We start from the raw sequence: 22,869 nt of genomic DNA, 5'->3' as shown, positions 1-22,869 counted from the left end.
AACAGGAAGCTGTGGTTATAAAGGAAAGCGGAACCTACGCTGGTTTTTCCTCTCTTCACCTCCAGTCCATCATCTGCAAGCGTAAACTCGAGCTCGTGGTGCACTTGCCCAGCCTCGCCGTCGCCATGGCCCTCAGCGATGCTGACGTGCAAAAGCAGGTGGGGGGCTGGGCGTGGGCCCCGCGATGCTGCGACGTTCGTCCCGGGCTGGGCCGAGCCAGGCGCCGGGAGGGTGGGTGGGCACGGCCTCAGGCAGCCCGGGTGCCCCAGAGCGTCCCCGGCCCCCGCGTCCCGCGATTTGGCGGCTTGTCTGCGGGAGGAAGTCCTGCCGACTCGGGAGGTGCCCCACTACTCCTGTGGCGGGTGCCCAGTCTCGCGAGCCGCCTGCGTGGCCTCTCGGTCCCCACTCGGGTTCCCGTGTCCCGGGTCCTTGCCCCTGGTGGCGCAGAGCGTAGCGAACACGAATGGAAAGGCAAGGGGAATGCAAGGCTGAGGACGCCCTCCTCCCTGGGCTTTAACCCTGACGATGCCAAGGGCGGAGAACCGCTCCCGCGGGCGTGGTTGTTCTGAGGTCGCCCACCTGAGAGTCGCTGTCATTTTGGAGGGGTCGGCCCGCGAGGCTGAGTGCGGTGCTTAGCTCTCCTCCTCACCTGCGTGCGCCCAGCAGTGTTCGGCACGAAGTAATAAGCCAAGGTCTATGGGGAAGATTGTCACCAAGGTTGTGGATGTACATCAGTTTCGCAAGTGAATAATCAGTCCAGGGCAACTTTGTGGGGTTTTTTTGTTTTGCTTTGTTTTGTTTTGTTAAGAAGTGAGCCAGACTTTCAAGTCTGTAGGAACGTTCAACTGCCTAAGTCTCTCCGCAGAACTTGTCCAGCCGAAATTCTGAAATCAGGGTCCTTGGGTTTAGGGGTCACATTGCCAGTAGGTTTTATAAAGAAGGGAATTTAACGCTGCAATTTAATCTCCGCCTAATTTGGAGAACGAAGTGTCCTTCTTTTAGAGAGAGGAAAACTCTGTGACTAAAGCTCACTTGCTGGCTTGTGGATATTTTTTGATGAGCAATAGTGTTTTTTTCTTAGGATGTTTCCATTTCCTTGAAGCTGCCTTTGAATTTTAGTCTTAACCTAACATGCACTGAGAAGAGTGGGACGTTTCTTCTTCATTTCAGGGGTTCTTGTGCTAATCACAAAGGGAAAAGGGTGACAAAAATGGCCTCTGGAGAATTTCAAGAAAGCTTTCAACAGTCTTACAGATCATTGGGCTTTTCCAATTAATATTTTAAAGGTTTAGTTGATGTTAGGGAGAGAAAAAAGACAACGATTTGTTGTTCCACTCATCTGTACAGACACTCATTGGTTGATTCTTGGATGTATGCTGACTGGCGATTGAACCTACAACCTTGTCTACTGGGACAAGCTCTAACCAGCTGGCTACCTGGGCAGAGCAGTGGACTTTGAACATTTAGCACTGCTGCTTGGATTTTTACTGCAGGAAACACTTGACATGTGGAAAAGTACACTGCCCTCCTCATGCTCTGGTAGGGCAGTCGTTAGAACCGAGTCTCCTCTTACTCTTGCTCCTTCGTCTTCCCCCCCTTGTTACAACATATTGAAGACTCAGGCTTCCCCAGGAGAAATACAAAGGTAAAGTAGTGCATTTCCTTGGGCTCTAAATCATAATTACTTTTTTTTCTGTAAAATTGAAAGAATGAAGACATCCACCAGGACCCCACACACTACACAAAGCTTCTGGACACCAGTGGAGTTTTGTTCCTGTATTTTCAGCCGTGAATAGGCCAAGTGCTAAGCACATAGTTGTGCCTAATAAATCCTACATTTCCTGACTTTTTTCCCATTGTATAAAGTACTTGTGTATATTTTCTTTTTTGTCATTTATGTCACCAGATTATCAGAGAAATCTACCTGACAACAAAGAATTAAATCAGTGGGCTAGCTGGAAAAAGAAAAACAGATTCTTCTGCCTTAGGGGCGGAGTTAAATGTCCTTAAGGGGTTGAGTGTAAACAGGCTTTTTTTGACTTTGACCTGGGTTAAAGTTTAGTGCTATTGTAGTATTTATAAACATCTGATTTGATGACTGTATTTAGTGAAACTACTTTTAAAATTCCAGATTGGGTTCACTGAGGCTTCAAACTGAACTTGGGGGAAGCTGTCGTTCTCACCTGGGCCCCATGCACACAGGTGTGTGGGGGCTGGTCCTTTCTGCAAGGCCATGGGGCTTTCTGTACACGGAACCCTCAAGTAGGTGCCCCAAATAGTTCAAGCCTTGAGATTTTGTAAGTGTTGTGTCATTTTTAAAATAGACTCTGGCCCTGGCCAGTGTGGCTCAGTGGTTTGGGTGCCATCTTGCAAAGTGAACAGTTGCTGGTTTGACTCCCAGTCTGGGCACAGGCCTGGGTTGCAGGTTCATTCTCCAGTCGGGGCACGTGGGAAAGGCAACCATTGGATGTTTCTGTCACATCAATATTTCTCTCCCTCTCTCTATTCTTCCTTTTCCCTCTGTCTAAAAATAGATTAAATCTTTTTAAAAAGATGTTGGAAGATCAAGGAAGATAAGGCCAAGATTTCGGAGCAAGGAGACTGATTTCATGGGTGCAGCTGCAGTGGACGTGTGTGGGGAGTAGGGGGCGAGAGAGCTGGAGGAGTGGGTGCAACTGCTCTGTGACAGTCAGAGCTGGTGGAGGCAGAGGCGCTGCCTAGAGGGAGACCTCAGTGGATTCCAGTTCCTCAAGAGGAGGATACCGGTTATTGAATATTGTACCTCGGCTATTTGCTGGAGCAAATGCCCTGGGTGGGGAGGGGGGGGTCCCTGAGCACAGGGACTGTCTGGTTTTCCTCATGCACAGAGCCTGACACATCATATGGAGTCAGGAAATAGTTGACTGAATCAGAAAAGATATATTTTCTTCTCTTTTTATACTCAGAAGTAAAATAATCTTTTCTTTTTCCTTCTAGATTAAGCATATGATGGCTTTTATTGAACAAGAAGCGAATGAAAAAGCAGAAGAAATCGATGCAAAAGTAAGATTTCACTTTTGAGATTTAAGAAGTTACAAAGTTTTATATTCTTTGATAAACAGTAATTAGTAAAATTATTTAACAATGCATTGCATAGGGTTACTATCTCTCATACTGAACATTAAAAACAAATTTCCTTTCTGATGTTCTGATTGCCAGTGAGTGAGTGTCCTGAAATGTTATGGTACGGATGGGAGAGTAGTGGGCGGGGAGAAAAAACACAGTCCTCAGAGGGGAATCCCACAAAATACTTGTAGGCCACTGCCCTCGGCAAGAACTTGGAGCTTAAACCATCCCCCAGCCACCGCCTCCCCCCCCCCCCCCNCCCCCCCGCCCCCCCCCCCCCCCCCCCCCCCCCCCACCGAGTGTGGGCTGGACCTGGTGACCAACTTCCAAGGAAAAGTGGTGACCGAACCAGGTGATGTGGCTAATGGTTCAGGTCGCCCTAAATATGACTGGAAGAGGACACTTCCCCTGTGTGGTATTCTCCCCACCTGGCATTCCTCCCCCAACACCAACCTAAGTTGACAAGAATCAGACAGAACCAGATGAAGGGACATGCTGTGCCACACCGGTGGTCTTCAAAGCTGCCTTGGCTGTGGGAAACAAGGGAACAGACAGTCACAAATCCAACAAGATTTTAGAGGTCCAGTGACCACGTAAGTGGTGTCCTGGCTGGTGTTTTGGAACAGAAAAGGACATTAGGTAGCAACAGAGGGAATAATATTCAGGTTTTGGTTTGTTGTAATGGGCTGGTGTTGATTTCTTGGTTTTGACAAATCGTGTATATAAGATGTTTACAAATGGTGCATGAAAGTACAGCCTCGTAAATATGCAACTTTTCTGTAAATCTAAAATCTTCCTAACAAAATTTGAAACATTTAATTAAAAACGGTAATGAATGAATTGATTTTCTCATGGAATCCAGCATTCAGACAGTAAAACCTGTGACTAATTGTGATAGTTGATTAAGGAAGGTGTAGTAATTTTTGTTGCTCTTTTGCTTTTTCATTCATTGATGCTTGTTGAATAGATACCTAGGAAGTACCTGTGGTAGAAAATGAAACCTGCCAGTTACAAAGGCAACAGTCGGCATTTAGGAATTGTGTGACTGTTTCCAGTTGCACCCTATTTATACACAGAAAATTACATTGTTCTTTAGGCAGTAACCCAGATTTTCTAAACTCCAAATTTTGCGTTGTTTTCATTAGCTCTCTAGTGAGCAAATGCACTAAATTTAGAATGCACAATGATTTTTTTATATACAAAATATTCTACCTGATTGTATCTTTTGTAACTTTGTTTATGGGTACTGCGATCCTTGATCAAATTTCAGTCCTCTGGTTCATTATTTATGATGAAAATCACTTGGCCTTCCCTTTTGAGTGAATTAAGTAATCTTTGAAGACAAATAACAATACATTTCCTGTTTTTGGTGTAAAATAAGGTGACTATAAGCAAGTACCTCTGCTTACCAACTGCTTAAAATAAAACTGTCAGCATCTGATGTCGTGAATCACTTCACCCCTGGCAGGCAGAAGAAGAGTTCAACATCGAGAAGGGGCGTCTCGTGCAAACCCAGAGGCTGAAGATTATGGAATACTATGAGAAGAAAGAAAAGCAGATTGAGCAGCAGAAGAAAATGTAAGTGGACCCTGACCACAGTAGTACACGAAGGGAGTATCACAAAGTCAGTGGGACAGGAGGACGGAGCAGGAGCTCTGGAGCCAAGCGAGTCTGGGTCGTGTCTTAAGTGGGCCACTCACCACCTGCCTGACCTGGGGCCCACTGCTCAACTTCTTTCCTCATCTGTGGGAGCGGGAGCCCCAGAGGACTCTGGGAAGTTTACCCTGGAATAACTGATAGGATACCGTTTGCTACTTGGTGAGCACTTAATAAATATTTTGTTACCTTTGAGAAGAATGTTATAGAAATACCTAAGTATGTTTCAGTGGCTTTCTCTCTGGGGTATGTACAGAGAAGTGTTTGTATACACAAAGGAAGCGACACATTTCTTTCTCTGCAGGTTTTGAGTTTTCTCTTGCACCAATACTATTTTTCATGCCCTTTGCAGTCAGATGTCCAATCTGATGAATCAAGCAAGACTCAAAGTCCTCAGAGCGAGGGATGACCTTATTACAGTGAGTAATTCGCCCCCATCAGTTATAAAATTATAAACTGTTTATTTGCCTACTACAGAGAATTTACTAGTTACCGTTCAGTAATGAAAGAGCGCAGTGATTTTTAGAGAGAGCGTTTGGTCAGCAGACTGACACACAGGTCGTACACGAAGGAACCATGGGAAGGGCTGTCGGGAAGAGGGCAGAGGCCACAGAGACGCGGCGCACGGCTGAGAAAGCCCAGAGGGTCAGAGTCACAGGACGAGACCAGGGTGCCCGCCACTTGTCCACTGCTGCTCACGGTTGTTGCAGGGCCCTCGGCTCTTTGTGAAGTGGAGAAGTAAGAGTTATGTCAGGATGGGAAAGGGAGAAACGGCGACGGTTTCTGCATATTTGTTTGTCTACACAGAAAACAGTAAGAACTAGTAATTAGTTCAGAAGGTGACAGAAAGGTTACAAAGAGAACTTAGAGAAGTACTTGTAGAAGTTTTCCTACATGCCAACAGTAACCAATTAGCAAGTAAAACAGAGTAGATCTCTCAACAATAGCTACAAACATTATTTTTCATTTGGGAGAGAGAATGTAGTGATGAGACCTCCATGAAAAAAGCTGTAACACTTGAATAAATGGAAACCATACCATTCTCTTGGGTAATTAAAGAAACCATCCGACGTTGAAAGATATGATTCTCACTAGATGAATCTGACAGGTGTCGGTGTTAACACATTTTACAGGAAGACGTTGCAGAGGTTGACTGCTGATTGATTCTCCCTCTTCCAAGTTCAATACCAAATACTAAATTTCAGGCCTGGCTAACTAGGAGAGTGGTGTTTCCATCAGTAAGAATGGGAAGTTGGCTCAGTGCATGGGGCATCCCACAAAACAAAAGGGCACAGGTTCAATCATGGGCAGGGCACAGGCCTGGGGCTGCAGGTTCAGTCCCTGGTTGGGGGGTGGGTGTGAGAGGCCACCAATTGATGTTTCTCTCCCTCTTTCTCCCTTCCATTCCCTGTAAAAGTAAATAAACAAAATCTTTTTAAAAATAGAATCATCTTGTATAACTGTCTTAACAGCTTGCTTTTTGAATCTATGCCACACAAATCTTCCCGTGTTGGTCAGTTGTGTGTGTCCGGAAGTGACTGCTGGTCTGGGCTGTTCCTGCAGACTGGCCTCCAGGGAGCCGCGGTGGTGCTTCCTGGGCCTCGTGTGCTCGGGGCGCACCTGGTCCGTCACGCGTCTCAGAGGATGCGTTGAATGGACACAGCCACGAGCTATGATGTGGGGCACGAGCCGGTACCAGCCTCACGATGCATTTTATGCCGGCCACCCAGCTGCAGCGCTAACTGCTTTCTCTTCCACACATCGTAGGACCTACTCAATGAAGCGAAACAGAGACTGGGCAAGGTGGTCAAGGATACAACCAGGTACCAGGTGCTGCTGGATGGACTGGTTCTCCAGGTATCTATCTGTATAGGCCAGGCCAATCCATTTTATAGTCACAGCGCCTAAAAAACTGACAGGCTCGCCCTGGCTGGTGTGGCTCCGTGGATGGAGTGCCCACCTGCGAGCCAAAGGTTGTAGGTTCGATCCCCAGTCAGGGCACGGGCCTGGGTTGCAGGCCAGGTTCCCAGCTGGCGGGGGTGCAAGAGGCAACCAGTCAGTGTTTCTCTTGCACGTGGGGCACATCGGTGCCCCTTCCCCTCTCCGAAAATAGTCTTTCTTTAAAAATGTCAAGCTGTACCGAGGACGGCTCCCTTGTTCCTCTGTCCTCGCCTTTCCTCCTTTGGCTCTCCCCCCCTCGTCTGGCAGAGCTGCGCTGCCCAAGGCGCAGGACTGTCCATGGGGCTGGACAGGACCTCACGCTTACTGTTCTTTCATAGCCTTACTACTTTTTACAGCTTGGGTCAGAGTTGCTCGCAGCCTTCAGCTTTCAGTTTTAGAGCTTTGAATCAGTGTTCCTGATTTGACTTCACCACTAGCATATTACTTGCTTTGACTGCTGGGGTTCAGACGAAAGGCTGCATACATTTTAACCCTTAACTGCTTGGCTGTGAGTCCTTATTTTACACCAATACCTAGTTGGTTTGAGGTGTGGCTCCCGTAGAACTTCTGTGTTCTCGCCACCTGAGCTTTGGGTGTGTTTTTCTGCTTGGTGACATCGAGACCATGTTTTTACGTCCTCCTGTTTGTTATATGCTGTTGTTGGGGAAATTTACAATGTTTCTTCAGAACCAGAGGGAAGAATCCCCAAAGCGCTGTCTTGCTGTTGCCTGACTTTATGGCGTGGTCCCCACTGACCACACCCGCTTGTGTTGCAGGGGATGTACCAGCTGTTGGAGCCCCGGATGGTGGTGCGTTGCCGGAAACAGGATTTCCCTCTGGTCAAGGTAAAGAGCTTGGAGAAAGAACCCTTTTTCAAAGGAATTGGGTGCACGCTCTGAGAGATGGCAGCGTGACCGTGGGGACAAGAGGGACCCTAACACATTGTGGCCACTTGGCCGCATGAACTCAGCCTCTGATTTCCTCAAGAGGCCACACTGCCTTCTGAGTTGGCCCCCACCTCCTTCCTAGAGACTCGGTGAGACCCCGATCTTCTGAAAACAGTGATGGGCTGCACCCACTAGAACTGTGCAGGGCCGGCCCACTGCTCTCGGGCCAGTGAGGCCTGCCTCTAACCTGACACTCTCCTACCTGGAGGGGGTGCTGGGCGCCAGAGGCAGCCGGCCCGTCAGCAGGGCAAAGCACACAGAGCTCTGGCCCTGGGGCTTCTTCATGCCCGTTCCAGGAGAGAGGGCACCGTCGTCTGTGGTGCGAGCTGCAGGCTGTGACAGGTGCACCCAGGTTGTTGACAGGAGAGCGGTGCTCTGCACCTAGGAGCCTAAGGCAGGTGAGCCCCTGGCCGGGGTGGACACCCTCGCCAAGGTCTGTAGTGGCTCTTCAGGCAAAACCTTCCATGCAGCTGGTTCTCGGGTCACGGTGTGAGTGCCAAGTCCTTCAGCCTTCCCCTTCCTTATAAACTAGTACATTCACTCTGGGGGACACCTTTTCATTCTTACTGTGATTTGTCTCCCCAAATTACGGGTCTCCTAGGAAAGAAAAGGTACAGGCACGTGAGCCCCTTGCCCTGCATTGTGGATCGTGTGGGTGACATGGGTCCAGAGTCTTGTCTGGGAGCCTGAGCAGCAGGGAGGTGGATGTACTGGGTGGCCCCGTGCACTGTGGCAGCAGGTCCACGCTGCCTGCTGGCCTTTCCCAGGTGACACAGGGATGTGTCACGATTGCACCACACGATCACGGTTCGATTCCCAATCAGGGCACATGCCTGGGTTGCAGGCCAGTTCCCAGCAGGGAACTCACCACACATAGATATTTTTCTCCTTGCCTTCCTCTCTAAAGAGAAATAAATAAAATCTAAAAAAAAAAAAAACCCTGAAAACTCACCAATTTTAATATTGAAGATGGAAGAAAGTACGCAACATTTTTGGCACGTTAAGCTTTTTTTCAAGAAAGGTAAAAATGCAACTGAAATGCAAAAAAAGGTTTGTGCAGTGTACAGAGAAGATGCAGTGACGGATCAAACGTGTCCGAAGTGGTTTGTGCAGTTTCTTGGTGCTGCTGACCCTTGTCGCCAAGTGACCCTGTGCCGTGGGGCCGTCTTGGGCATTGGAGGGTGCTTAGCAGCAGCCCAGGCCTCTGCCCACCTGGAGCCCGTGGTGGGAGACAGCTGACAGGACAGACTCGACGGATCTGACTCAGTAAAGTTACGGGTGCAAATGAAAAATGTGCTTCTCGTTTTATGGAAAAAACTAGACGGACCTTTTGGCCAGCCCAGTGCTGAAGTGCCCACACTGCTGTTCAGAGATTGGACTTTCCACTGTTAAGTGTTTTATCACACTGTTGCAGTACTGTAGTTAAAAGCTCACTTCCGTCTATTAAAAAACTGATAAAACAAACATAATAAAAAGTTAACTATTTAAACGCACAGTTGCTTTAAATGCACACAGTGCTGTGTAACCGTCACCACCATCTCCTCCAGAGTTTCATCTCCCTGAAGTGAAAGTCTGTCCCATTAAACACTCATTGCCGAGCCCCCAGCCCCTGCCACCCGACCATCTGTCTCTGTGGATTTAATTACTGTCGCTGCCGCCAGCAGGAGAGTCAGTCCTTTTGTGTCTGGCTCAGTTCCCTCTGTGCAGTGTCTCCCCGGTTTGTCTGGTGCCCAGCAAGCGTCCAAACCCCCTCACTCAGGCTCAGTCCTGCACACCCACCACACTCGGCTCATCCAGTCACATCTGTCGACAGACACCTTGGCCGTCACTGCCTTTCGGCTGCTGTGACTACCCCTGTGCTCGTGGGGGTGCGAGTCCCCCTTGGGGCCTCTGCCTGTCCTTGTGTGGGTGGCGCAGACGTAGAACTGTGGGACCACATAGTGACTCCGTCCAGTTGGCTGCAACACGGCCCCACTTCTCGCTTCTCTCCGGCAGCGGCACCATTTCACTCTCCACTCTCCACTCTCCTGTTCTGACCGGAAGTACAGAATTCTTGCACAGTGTGTGGGTTTTTTGAGTATCTGCTTCACGGTTTCTGCTAAGACTGGTCATTTTCTGCGTTTCCAGGCTGCTGTGCAGAAAGCCATCCCCATGTACAAAATCGCCACCAAGAAAGATGCTGACGTCCACATTGACCAGGAGGCCTACCTGCCCGAGGAGACGTAAGGAGCCTTTCCGCTTTTCGTGCTTGCCTCCTGCTGCGAGCCAGGCCCTCACCTGGGCCTTTGTGGAGGGCGTGTTGTCCAGGGCACCCTGGTCTCTCCTGGGCCCCGTGTGCTCGTCCTTCTGAGCCAGGGGACACCCTTTGCAAGTCCAACGTCCGAGGGCCCCTTGGTCCCCTCCGTGGAGCAGCAGCACCGGTCTCAACCAGGAGGCGAAGCCGGGCCCAGACCCTGTTCTGTGCTGAGTAATGTATTCTCCCACTGAGGGGCCTCCAGAAGCAGAATGCAGTCATGTGTCACTGATGGTGAGGGTCCCAGGGCACGGTCCTGCAGACGCCACCGCCCTTCTGCTGACTGTGGTGGAGGGACCTCTCCCCTCCCTGACGGGGTGGGGCACCAGCCGTGCAGGTCCTGGGATGTGGGGCTGAGCTGAGAACCACGGACTTGCTGTGCTGCCAGACCTGATGCTGACTCTGGACGGAGCTAAACCCCATCTGAAGTGGGTCCCCACACACATGCCTTCTGTGTCATAAAGGGGTGGAGGGAGGGACTGGGTGACTGAAGGGCTCCACCCACCAGGAGGCGTGCAGGACCGGCTTGAGCCTTGCTGCTGGGTGTGGGTTGGACTCTGCCACATGCCAGCGAGGTGTCCTTGATCCAGTACGTGACCTCCCAGTCTTGATGTGCTCAGTCCATCTGGGCGATGCCACCTGCCTCTTGGGACTCTGGGAGTTTAGATGACTTAGTCTGTGGCTTCTCCCACATGCCTGGCGTGGGCTCAGGTCTTGCTTCTCCCAGGACACCGTCACTGCTATTGCTGCTGGGCAGATGGAGTGCTGAGTGGGGCTGTGGTAGGGAAGGGGTGTCAGCCAAGACCCCCACTCCCATTACAGAACACCCCTGAGCGGGGGGCGGGGGGGGGCAAACAGGGGAGCGCAGGCTGGCGTGCTGCCTAGTGCCAGGGCACGAGGCTTCTCTGTTGCATGAATTGTTTTGAATTTCAGAATTTCAGGTGTGGGCTTGGGGGCTTACTCCAGTGCAGATGTAAAGTGGAGTTTTAAGTATTGCCATTTTACCCCGCAGCTTTGTCATTTTATTAACTCTAAATCTGTCTTACTTGGAACGCTGTGAGGATGCCTGATGCCCAATGGGCACCCGGGAGACCCGTGCACAGGGGTCTCGCTCTTCCCTCGCTGCCCACTCTGCTTGGACAGCAGCTCCAGATTTTCAGCAGAGAACCAAATACCAGGCCCTTGGGGACAGTAGAGTGTTCACCACGGACAGATGGAACAAAGGACGGCCAGGGAGGGGGGGAAAGAAAATACTGGAGTCACAGCCCATTGAAGTTCCCCAAAGAAAATCTGCAAGGCCTAGCCCAGCCTTTGACCCACAGCCTGCTGTCGAAATTGACATAGCAGACGATTTCCATTCCTCGAGACTCCCTGTAATGGGACTTGACCCGTCCGCCATCCGCCTGTCGAGTGCTGGGAGACAGCAGGGACCCGAGTGAGGAGTGGCTGAGGCAGGACTCCCCAGTGTGCGCTTGTTGTGACACAGGACTCCGCCGTATCAATGCCCCTGGTCATCAGCACAGTCGTGCCCTCAGAAGCCCTCGGACAGGAACCCTTTATCTGTGCATTTGCAAAGTGGGACTACAGCGTCCACCTTCTGACCTTGCGGGCTGTTGGGAGGTCCATTCGGGGTGGTCCAGGAAAGCCCCGTCAGCACGCTGTCCCTGGTGAGCCACGGTTACCACCAGCTCCACCCCTTCAGGCTCGAGGGGCCTTTTTTACTCCAAGCTGTTGCTTCCGTTCACTGACCCTTGTGGTCGAGACACTCCACACCCGAAACTCTCTAGGGGAACTGAGAGTTGTGCCGTGTGTCTGCCTGCCTCGGCCCGGTAAAAGTGGTCATTTCTCTGTTGTTCGCAGCGCTGGTGGAGTTGAGATCTACAATGGGGACCGCAAAATAAAGGTCTCCAACACTCTGGAGAGCCGGCTGGACCTCATTGCTCAGCAGGTGAGTGGGGGCTGGGCAGTGGGCAGCCCCTGCTGTCCGGGATCTGTTGCTCTCCCTCCTCACTTTCCGACTTCTTCAAGGTGTGGGAACAAACGCTTCTTAAAGCATTTGGGGGTAGCAGCAGTCCCCAACCTTCTTGGCACCAGAGACTAGGTTTGTGGGAGATGGTGGGGGGCACAGGAGGTGGCTCTCAGGCAAGCTCTGCTCACAGCCCGGGAGCCGGGGGTCCTGATTTACAGGAGGGAGGATTGGTGTCAGCACATGGGTTTTGTGGATCAGGGGTTTAAAGTACGCACTTTCTAGAAGTGGAGATGCTGACTGAAGTCCTTTGTCAAGAACGATGGGAACTGAAGTAGATTTTGTTTACAGAGCGGCTCCCCCCAGCCCCACATTTGCACCAAGTGAAGACATCTCCTGCTTTGGGGACAGCAGGGGGGGGGGGCGGTATCAGAGTGCCCGGTGTTGCCCTGTGGAGGTGTCTGGTACATGACAGTGTGGAGCGGCACTTCTTAACCTCAGCAGAGCAGCCAATCGCTGCAAATGGATATTTTCTTTTTCTTTGATTTTGCTTAAATATCCAGAAGAAAGTTCAGTTCCGTGGTCAGGCTGGCCACGTTTGGGGCGCACCAAGACCACACATGTGGCTTGCGACTCTGCTGAGCGTGCAGCCTTAGAAAGTTGGGGTTGGATCCTAAGAGATTTTCCGTTGCCGCGAGGAGCCCCTCGGCCCAGCTCACAGCCCTAGCTTTCCTCGTGGTCTGTGGGTGTCAGCAAGTGTTTGTGGAAGAGACTGTGGGTGGATGCCTCTCCCCATGTCACGTCACAGTGGCTCCTTCCCAGCCAGGGAGGGTCACGACCTGCCCTCTGTGTGATGCGGTGCAGTTCACAAACGGAGACTCGGGGTGCTGAGCGCACGCTGTGCTCGCTGCACAGGTGACACAGCAGGAGCTGCACCCTGAAGCCCGTGTGGTCACTCACCAGGGTCGCCCCCATACACTCAATAAACGTTTTGAAGGATTCTTCCCAGGTTTCCCAGTCAGCCACACTTGTTTACTAATTATGTTACTTCTTCGCAGATGATGCCGGAAGTGCGCGGGGCCTTGTTTGGTGCAAATGCCAACAGGAAGTTCCTGGACTAGGCCAGCTGGGAGGCGGGCGCGTCTGGTCGTGGAAGACGCAGCAGCGCATGGCGTCCTTGCTGCTCCAGTAGTCCCTGTGTGTCCGTGGGTGTCCTCTGTCCTATATGCCCTTCGCCAGTTGATACCAGTGGGAGAAGCTCCCAGTCACTATGATCAGGAACCTACCTCTCGCTTCTTGAAGGGGTCACGGCTGGCCCTGCAGCCTGGCGGTGAAGGACTGGGTGGTGGGTGCATGGGCCTCGCCGTCTTCTGCTCTGCTCTGCTTTGCTTCTAGTTACCTAGCGCCGCGGTCCTGCATGGCGTCTCCGCTCTCTAGGCCTGACCTGCGCCCGGGGGGGCTCCGTCTGCACGCGTCATGTAAAATCCAAGCTAGGAGGCTCTATTTATTAAACAGAAGGTTTATGTGAGTTTTCTTGTAATTTGTTACGCAAGTGAGCGTGATTTGAGGGAGTAGTTCTTTGTGAAGAATCCAGGAGAGCTACCATTTTCTAACCAGCGTCTGCTGGCTGACGGCTGTGGGTGCTGGACCCCCGGACCCTCACCCCACGGCATTGCTCCCCACCTCCCAGCTCTGCACACCACACACACAGATGGTCCCAGGACCTGCCCTCTGCAGGGCCGACGTCTTTATTGAGGTAATGGTTCCACCGGCTCCGGCAGAGTCAGGAGAGATGAGAATCGAGGGTTTGTGGGGAAGGGGCTAAACACGGCTTCCTCTCACTTCCGGGCTGTTTGGTTTTCAGTTGGACACAATGGTAGGGGACTGGCTGTTGGCTCCCACTCTTAATCCAGATCACAACGCACCCTCTGACTGGGGCAGGGCCCCTGGGTTCTGGGGGTCCGGACACCGGCCCTGCCACTCAGGTTCAGCCCCATGAGCTGACAGGCTCGCCTGGTTTCACTCTAGGGGCAGACTCTGAGGACTTGCTCCCTGCCCTGACCTGATTCTCCTGCCTCCCGAAGTGAGTGCCAAGACTCACCATTCATTACTCCATTCAGGTCAACAAAACCAACCCCCCCACCCCCACCCCCCCGCTGACTCAGATACACTGGGCAAACCCTGACTTGACTTCCTGCCTGTGAAGGTCCCGTAGCTAACACAACAAAGCAGGTGCCGTTCCTGCGAGAGGTGGGTGGTCAGGAGAGGAGGGCTGCAGCCAGTGTGCCTGCGGGGGCAGGAGGGCTTCTCGCGGGGCCGAGGTAGCGCTGCAGCGCAGAGGCAGCCAACAGTGTGCGGAGCGAACCCGCTCGGCCCTCCAGCTGTGTCTACTCAAAGCACCTGAGGACCCGCTCGCCAATGCCGAAGAAGTAGACGCCCTGGGCGATGCCGAAGAGAGGGGCAATGACCAGGGCCCGGCAGCCTGCGCCCTTCAAGAAAGCGGACGGCCCCTCCTGCTTCCAGACTTTCCTGGAGAGAGAAGGGCCAGGGTGAGGCCAGCTGCAGGGAGCACAGGGGCACCCTCTCCTCTGGCGTGTGCGTCTTTCCTTTGACAAGGAGTGTGGGAGCCACGCCGACCAGGATGTGTGTGCGGTGAGGGAGGGGCTGGGTGTGGCTGTGGAGCATGGGAGACGCAAAGGAGAAAAGCCCCCATGCGCCCCGCTCTGGCTGGGAGGGAGAAGGAACCGAAGTCAAAAACAGATCTCAGCGTCTGACGGTGAGGGACTGGGTGTGGTGACACCACGCGGCTGCGAGGAGTGGGCTCTCACCTGGTACAGTCTGTGATGCCACTGTAGCTGTCTTCACCCAGGCCTCTCTTGAGGGTTTGAATTCGTGTTTTCAAAACTAGAGCGAGAATCACAGCAAGTGAGTAGGGGACACCCTGCTCCGGAGTCCTCCTCCCAACACGGAGCGGTCAGGCTTCCTTTCACGGCTGCACACGTGAGGCTGAACCCCGAGGCGCCACGACCTCTGGGGGGGGCCTCACCGCTGTCCTACAAGTGCGGAATTACGACTTATCCTGTAAACGACCGTGCAGGTGCCTGCTCTGGGAAGCACATCCACCCTGCAGCCCTTCCAGCCCCAACGCACTCACCGTCCAGGGGTGTCACAGCGACAGCAGCCACGGAGCCGGCCACACAGCCCGACACAAAGGAGTGGGCAAAGGAGGCCTTCCCCACGGGCCCGCTGACCCCAAGGCTGTTCAGGTTGGCAAACAGAGGGAAGTAGATGACGGAGAACGGGATGTCCCTGCAGGGAGGAGGGACCTGAGCCACAAGCCCCTCTGGGCTTCTTCTCCCTGAGGCCACACAAAGCCGGGCTGCCGAAGGTCAAGGACAAGCCTGTAGTTCTGTGCTCCTGCCCTGCCACCCGGTGATGTTGTGGGGTGACAGCATGAGAGGTCACCCCCATCCTAGCCCACTCCTCTGCCCTCATGACACCTGCAGCTTCTGACGAGGAGCCCGAAGCTGACTCAAAGACGGGACGGAGCTAAGAGGTGAGGGACGGCCTGGGCGGGCGGGCGGGTGACATCCATCTGTTGCTCGGGGTAGAAAACCCCTGGCCTGGGACACTTCTGACCAACTGGCATGAGTCGGGTCAAGGAGCAAAGTAAAATGAGGGGGAACAGCCTCTCACTGCTTGGGGGTGGCCTAAAGGTCCTTCGTACAAAGGACATTCTAGGTGCCCGTGGGCCCCAGATCACCCAGTCGTCCCATGGGCCTGGTCACGGGGCCTAAGGGTCATCTTCCAGCGGCCCACTCCGAGTGGCCCTGCCTGAACCCAGACTCTGAACGCTCCGGGAAGAGCACGGGCAGGTCGGGGCCGCAGGCCCCCGGGCCCTTCCGTGTCCCACGTCTGGAAGGGAAGCCTCACCTGAGGAGAGTGGCCCCCAGGCCCTTGTAGAGACCAGCTGGGCCTTGGGTGCGAAGCAGCTCCCGGGCAATGAGGGTGGCGGACGGACGCTTCTGAGTGGACAGGGAGGAGGAAGGTGCTGAGTCCAAACCCGGAGGACCGGCGGCCGAAAGGGAAAAGGGACAGGTTTCCTGTCACCACCCAGGTGCCACATGAGAAGCAAGAGTAGCTTCCTGTGTCTGGGACGCCCCAGACGAGGTGGCCGCCCTGCCAGGGGTCTGGAGATCGTCCTGATTCCTGATCACGTGTCCTCAGCTCCAAGGACCCCTCCACGGGACCTGCAGTAGCCAACTCTCGGTCCTGCCCAGCAGCACACACCCCAACGCGCTGCCTCCCTCTCCTAACAGGCTCTGAACCTGTTGGCATGGTTTCTTCCTGTTGGCTCTCTGGGGCGTAAGAACCCCTCATGCCTTCTGCCTCAGGTGGGAAGCAGCGAATTCCTTTCGTTTAAAAACCAGCCTTGCAGACTTCGGCAGGGCCTTCTCTGGCTAGCATGCTGAGGCTGGGGGAGCATGTCCTCTAGTCCCTGTGCCATCTGGTAAGAATTTGACTCTGGAGAGGTCAGCCCCTTTTAGCGGAGTAATTCAGAGCTCATACCACGCCGAGTCAGCCCTGGCTGGTGTGGCTCAGTGGACTGAGTGCCAGCCTGCAAACCAAACAGTCCCCGGTTCGATTCCCAGTCAGGGCACATGCCTGGGTTGTAGGCCAGGTCCCTAGTTGGGGGCACATGAGAGGCAACCACACACTGATGTTGCTCTCCCTTTCTCCCTCTCTAAAAGTAAATAAAATCTAAAAGGAATTGTTAAAAAAATAAGATGAGCTAAACTGAATATCTAGGGTGGATTTATTTTTTCCCCTGAGCGTATGTATCAAATACAGGCATTCCAGGTGTGGTGCACCCCAGCCATAACCACCAGATTCACTGCACTGAAATTGTGTGGATGTTGATGGTGCCAATTGTCTGAGAAGCTCTGCATAGACCCACGGCCCTTGCACGAAGGCAGCTGTTTCAGGCCCCCATTTCCGAGCCCCGGCACGGCAGCACGCCATCCTGTGGGAGAGCCACAGCCCGACCCATGACCATTCTTCCCGGCATCTCTGGACGCGCGTCACTCACCCAGAGCCTGTCTCTCTCTTCAAGTGTTTTAGGGATACTACAACTTCTCACCCAAGTTGGAAATCACAGTGGTGCGGAGCTCCTCCCTCTTCCTGGCCGAGCAAGTCAGGTGAGGGCTTTCCGGCGCCTGACCAGAGTCCCTTTGGCAGTTTTATCCGGCCCACCCTGGACACACGCCACACACGCACACACGCACACGAGCACGGGGAGGGGAGGGCGCCCACAGCTGTGCAGGTCCTTCTCGGGCGCTCTGCCTGGCATGGGACACGTTGGCTCGTTAAATTCTGACCCTGGCTTAGCCCAGAGGAGCCCTCTGCCTGCACCCAGCCCCGCCCCAACGGTCAGCCTTTGCTCTCAGCAGATGCCGTGGAACCTACACTTTATTCCCTGTTTTTCAGAGGGGCAGGATTCAGCAAAGGGCCAACTTCTCTTTGAGAGAAAACCAGAATAGCAATGGTTCTCCTCTCCCCTCCTATACTTTCCCACTCCAGCCTGGCTGCTATGATGTAATTTAACACATCATAACAAAGCCTCCATGAACGGCAGGCCTCATGGGCCTCAGGAAACCAAGGCTCATGTTCAAGGCAGTGTGGCCTCAGAGTCAGGGAGCCGGGCCTCTGGCCCTCCTGCACCAGGATTCTCGTTCCTGCCATGGGTTCTAGAGCAAGACATGGTGGAATCCAGAATAGGACGGTGACATGCAGACGCGTGCTGACCGAGAGCGTGGGCTGGGTCACGCAGACGGGCCGCAAGTGCAGCCGTGGGAAGGGGTGGCTGGCCTCACCCAGGCGCCCAGCGTCCTGCAACTGGATCTTCAGCATTTCCATGGGGCAGGTGACCACCACCTGGCACATCCCAGCGCCGCAGCCCGCCAGCATCTCCATCTTCAGGTTCCGCTGCACCCTGCAGGCCAGGAGTCAGCGTACTGCAGCCCCAGGCCGCCCCCGGCCCCGTCCAGCCGCACAGTCCTCATCCTGGCTCCTCCGTTTGCTAAGCCCCGAGCTCACATCTGTCCACACGCTAACAGGGAAGCCGCGGCCCAGCCGTACCCATCTCCCAGGAGCAGCTGCCGCAGGAAGTCATTGGCCGCCAGCTTGATGGCCTTCTCCGGGGTGACCAGCGCAAGGTTCACGGCAGCACCTGGACAAGGCAGGTCAAGGAGGCTTGTCCCTCATTTTATTGGGATAAATTGTCTTCTGGCCGTGCCACCTCCTCCTCCCCCCTGGGTCTGCACTCCGGCCTCATGCCCGCTGCCCAGGGCACAGTCCCCTGGTGCAGGGACCCCACAGCCCTGCCAGCCCTCTCTTCTGCTCTTGCTGGTCGACCCTGAGGCAGCAGAGAGGGGAGTGGGGGGCTCTGTGGCCTCCAGCATTGCGCTGAGGCAGGGTGATACCAGGATGGGGCCCAGGGGGCCCCCCAACCTCCCCACAGCTGCCTGTGTCACCAAAGAACCAAAGCAATTGGTCTGGAACCACCAGGTAGCTGGGCCGTCCCAGGAGTTCCCCGGGCAGAGATGCCACCTCCCCATCTGTGATCCCACCATGTGTGGGGACCCCCAGCCTATGCCACCCCCTTCAGCCTCCCCCAGGGCACGGGGAGCCCACCTCGGTACATTCCCAGGAAGCCCTCGGCCCTCGCCGTCTTCACCAGGCAATCTATCCTAGAGGCCAGGCCAAGAGGACGTCAGTGCACCTGGAAGGCTGCCCCTGACCCCCTGCTGCCACCCAAAGCCCCGTAGTGCCAGGCTCCCCCACAGAACACCCCCTCCCACCTCCCCCAGGGTGCTCACACCCCACAGGATCCGCCTGGGGCCCCTTCTCCTTGCTCCTCTGAACCGGTACCTACATCCCTTTGTATGTGTCTGTCCCATGCTGGTTCTGAAGTCGAGTCTTAGCCAAATCGATGGGGAACACACAGGTCACCCCCACAAGCCCCGCCACGCCTCCGTTGATGAGTTTTGCTGTGATGCTGGGTCATGGGAAGAGGGGCACAGGGTGAGAGGGGGGGTGCATAAAGCTGAGACACTGCAAGGGCTTCTGGGAAAGATACCCCTGCAGTCGCTGGGCGTCAGAGCACCCCCTTCTGAGCCCGTCCCTCTTCAGGGCCACAGGCGGACCCAGCTTCCAGCACACTGGAATTTCATCTCAGAGTCAAGGTCATCAGAAGTGCTTCTGAGTCCCGGCAGAACTCTCAAGTGAGAGGGACGGCCACCTCAACTCCGACCAGAGTTTCCCTCTGTGAAGCAGCTGGTGCGTCTGGGAAACAGCGACCTCTGTCATGCTGACAGGACCCACCCCTCCGAGTTGAGGGTCCGAGTCAGTCTGAGAGACTCAGGTTAAACCAGAGAGACCTGGTTCTGGCCAAAAGTGAAGGACAGTCTCATTTTTCTTAAGTGGGCCCTCATCCTTGAGGAATTCATAAACTCTGAAAATAGGAAGTGAAGCTTCCTCAGACTCCTTGGAGCTGAGTAACATTTTATTTTTGTGGTCAGAGGCAAATGTGCGCAAAATGTTACCCAAAAGTGGTAAAAGTAGATGAATAGTCTTAAATTGTGCAGTCTGAGGAGATGCAGTCCAAATACATACAAATTATATTTAAATATACGTATGTGTAAATATGTAATTATTTTTAAAAATCCTCACCTGATGGTGTCTTTTGCATTTTTTTAGTAACTTACTTATTTTCAGAGAGCAGGGGGGAGAAAGAGGGAGAGAGACATGGTTGGCTGCTCATTGAACACCCTCGACCTGAGGCCCGAAACCCAGGCCTGTGCCCTGACTGGGAATCGAACTGGCAACCCTGTGGTTCACAGGCCAGTGCACAGCCCACTAAGCTACACCAGCCAGGACCTGCTTCTTTCTTCCCTTTGACGAAGTGAGATAGGAAGACAGAAATATCGATTAGCTGCCTCCCACACAGGCCCTCTGGTTTCAGGACGCTCTGACCAGCGGCGCCACACTGGTTGGACAATTTTTCTGTCCACAGAGAAATGGGTTTCTCTTGCTGCTCCTCGGCCCCCAGTTCACACTTCAGGGACCTGGAGGGAAGCTGAGGGAATGTTGTTACCATGGCAACCTCTCCCCTAAGCCCGGCCCAAGTTTACCTCAAATCCTGCTTGGACATCCTGGGGGTCAGGGGCAAAGGACGCGGCGCTCCCGGGACACAGCTGCTGTCGCTCCTCAGGGCAGACGGCCGCCAACACAGAGGCCGTGGTGTCCGTTCCCTTGACCCCGGCCCCCCAAGGCAGGATGCACAGGTCGCAACCCCTGGGGCTGCCGCAGGCACCTCTGTAAGCCAACGAGACCAGCTGGTATGGGACCTGTCGTGGGACCCACACCTGCAATCGGCAGAGCAGTGTGAACCCATTAACACTGCCAACACCTTCTGTGACCTTCCCTCACTACCTGGGGAACTTGGGGCACTGGGACCAGGAGTTGGCGGAGGGAGAGAGAGAGAGAGAACGAGAATGGGCCCCAACCGGCTCAGGAGAGGGATCCTGGGCATTTGGGAGCAGCCGGGGCCTCGGAGGGGCGCTGGCACATCTGTAAAGGGGGTTCCCAGGACGGTCTGGAAGCCCCCTGGTGTCCAGGAACGACAGTGAAACGCTCAAGTCCTGAAGCTGCGTTCTGGATCTCCCAGTGGTGCCCTCCGAGCTCCTGACAGTCCTTGGGAGGGCCGGCCCGCCGGAGGCCCGCGGGCGGACTGGGCCTCGATGCGTCTGAGGTGCAGAGCCGCAGGAGGATGCCCGAGCCACGGCAGCAGCAGCCGTTTCACGCAACGATGGTCCAGAGCGGGCTGGGAGAAAGCCGCTGCCCAGGGTCTCCCGGCCACTGGCCTCAGTGAGGTCACGGGCGCCCCCACCGCCACCCAGCTCCCCCAGCTCTGCTGCCGGCAAGGCCAAGGACACTGAAGCACTCGCGTGGGCCCCGGACAAGTTCCCCCACACTGGGACCGTTCCCCCACTGTGCACACAGACTCGACCCCTCCAACGACAGTGGCAGCACCTCCCAAACCCCTGCTCTGCCCTCCCTGCCGGCCATTCCCCCCGTTCAGTGCAGTTCACCTCCTGGCCACATGGTCTCCGGCCCCCGAGCCTCCCCACACTTCCTCATGTCACCTGATGACTTACCAATGGTTCTTTGGGCTTCCCCTTCCTCCCACGAGTCCTTCCAAGTTGCCCAAAGTCGCCCCGGAGCCCTTTCCTGGGAACACTGAGCACCCAGTCCCCGCAACTGCCATCACAACCATTTGTGCACAGTCTGGTGGCCATCGAAGGGGTCCGGCACCTGAGGGAGCCTCAGCGCTGCCGCACAGGGCCCTCCGGTGCAGACCTTCACCTCAGCAACCAGGAGAGTGGCTCCTTGCAGTCTGCCCCGTCCCTGGTCACAGTCCTGCCCTGCCGAGACCGCCCATGCTCCCCGGTGCCAGGGGGTGCCACGGCCAGGCATCCCGCTGTCCCTTTCCTCTGACAAGCTAATTCCTGACCCAGATGGGGCCTGAGAGGCCCAGGTAGGAAGACACTCCCCCCACCTTCTTTGCTAGAACTGAGTCTTTTCCCCACCAACTCTGAGCTTAGACTTCAGACAACACTCACCTGCTCTCAGAAGAACCTTCGATTTCTCTGAGGGCAGAGGACAGGTCACTGCTGAGCTGTGCTGGGAGCTGGCCGCAATCCTCGTGTCGTCTGCGGCCCCCCCTTGAAGCCCCCAGAAACCCCTAAGAGACGCAGCCCTGCCTTCCCCACCCAGGTGGCTGTTGACTTGTGGCTGGTGTGACTGGGACAAAAACGGAGGCTAGGATTTGCCGAAAACCCTGGAGAGGGGGTTGGCATGGGACGGGGATCTGGAGGTCAGGGAGAACAAACACCAGGAATCAATGGAACGCAAACACTCGGCCAGACCTTTGGTGCCAGAAGCTGCTCTGCTCCTCAGACTTGGGCACTTTTACAGCCGCAGGCAGCTGCCTCTGTGTTCCCTGGGGGAGGGCTGCCCACAGGGTGCCTGTCTGAGCTGTGATCCAGCTTCTTCTTAGGGGCAAGCTGTCTAATTTGGGGCAAGCACCAAGTCTGTATGGGGGAGAGGAGAGGCTGGCAAGCCACACAAGGCCTGGGGAGCACAGGACCCTGTTGCCTGGCCAAGGGTTTGGGAGAGACCTTGGGCTCAGGAGCCCCACGTTCAAATCCCAACTCCCAAGTTAATGGCGACCTCGCTTGAGGCAAGCTGCTTCATGAGCAGCTTTCTTCACCCACAGGGGACAGAGGCCCACACTCAGGACTGCTGGGAGGCAGGAGAGCCGGGCAGCCCTCATACTCTAGGGGAGGGCTGCTCGTGACCTTGAGGTCAGGGCCACGCGAAGGCCAACACCGGCTCCAAGTCTGTCTCATACAGAAGAGCAGCGGCTGCAGGCACCTTTCCCAGGGCACACGCCTCTCAGCGGCACTGGGTTCCCTCTGCACACGGACCCTCACAGGCAGGGGAGGCACAGGGGCCTTCGGTACAAGAGCCAGAGCTGGGGTTTCCAGCCACTTCCTTGGCTTGTATTTCAACCCATTTTTCAGTTCAAGTTCTTGCTAAAAGTGGACCGATCCTTAGTTGGAAAGGGGACAATACACGCACAGTAGCTCAAGAAGGGGGGGGAGGGGAGGAGGGGGGGGTGTGCAAGGCGGAGGACAATGAAGGGGGGAATAGAACAACAACTGNGGGGAGGGGAGGGGAGGGGAGGGGAGGGGAGGGGAGGGGAAGCTGATGCTGCCAGAAAATGGGTCTGCCAGCCATTTGCAAGGACCCAGCGAGGGAGCAACATCGGGCCAGACACCAGGCAGAAAGGCCAAAGCAACTCTTGCCCAACAGCGTGAGGACAGGCCAGTCGCCTC

At 54.7% G+C, this 22,869-nt stretch overlaps 2 protein-coding genes across 2 annotated transcripts; one reads left to right on the top strand and one right to left on the bottom strand.

Moving 5' to 3' along the window:
- Window positions 1–13,436, top strand: ATP6V1E1 (ATPase H+ transporting V1 subunit E1). Its single transcript, XM_037058072.1, has 9 exons — window positions 1–158; window positions 2,977–3,042; window positions 4,574–4,683; window positions 5,114–5,180; window positions 6,529–6,618; window positions 7,479–7,547; window positions 9,777–9,871; window positions 11,803–11,890; window positions 12,967–13,436. The coding sequence occupies exons 1-9, from the start codon at window positions 126–128 to the stop codon at window positions 13,027–13,029; spliced, it is 681 nt and encodes a 226-aa protein (XP_036913967.1). The 5' UTR covers window positions 1–125; the 3' UTR covers window positions 13,030–13,436.
- An 832-nt stretch (window positions 13,437–14,268) lies between these two features.
- Window positions 14,269–20,197, bottom strand: SLC25A18 (solute carrier family 25 member 18). The gene is made up of 10 exons (XM_037058075.1): window positions 20,101–20,197; window positions 18,843–18,965; window positions 18,602–18,657; window positions 18,047–18,137; window positions 17,782–17,900; window positions 17,067–17,076; window positions 15,842–15,997; window positions 15,063–15,217; window positions 14,737–14,812; window positions 14,269–14,437 (listed from the first exon to the last, which is right to left on the bottom strand). The coding sequence occupies exons 1-10, from the start codon at window positions 20,118–20,120 to the stop codon at window positions 14,296–14,298; spliced, it is 948 nt and encodes a 315-aa protein (XP_036913970.1). The 5' UTR covers window positions 20,121–20,197; the 3' UTR covers window positions 14,269–14,295.
- Window positions 20,198–22,869: the final 2,672 nt, after the last annotated feature.

Source organism: Sturnira hondurensis, unplaced genomic scaffold (genome assembly GCF_014824575.4).
Source record: "Sturnira hondurensis isolate 20B ecotype Veracruz unplaced genomic scaffold, ASM1482457v3 Scaffold0009812, whole genome shotgun sequence".
In the NCBI taxonomy this organism is placed as follows: Eukaryota; Metazoa; Chordata; class Mammalia; order Chiroptera; family Phyllostomidae; genus Sturnira; species Sturnira hondurensis.
Note: the sequence above shows the minus strand (reverse complement) of the source record. Positions and strands in the feature narration are given on the sequence as shown.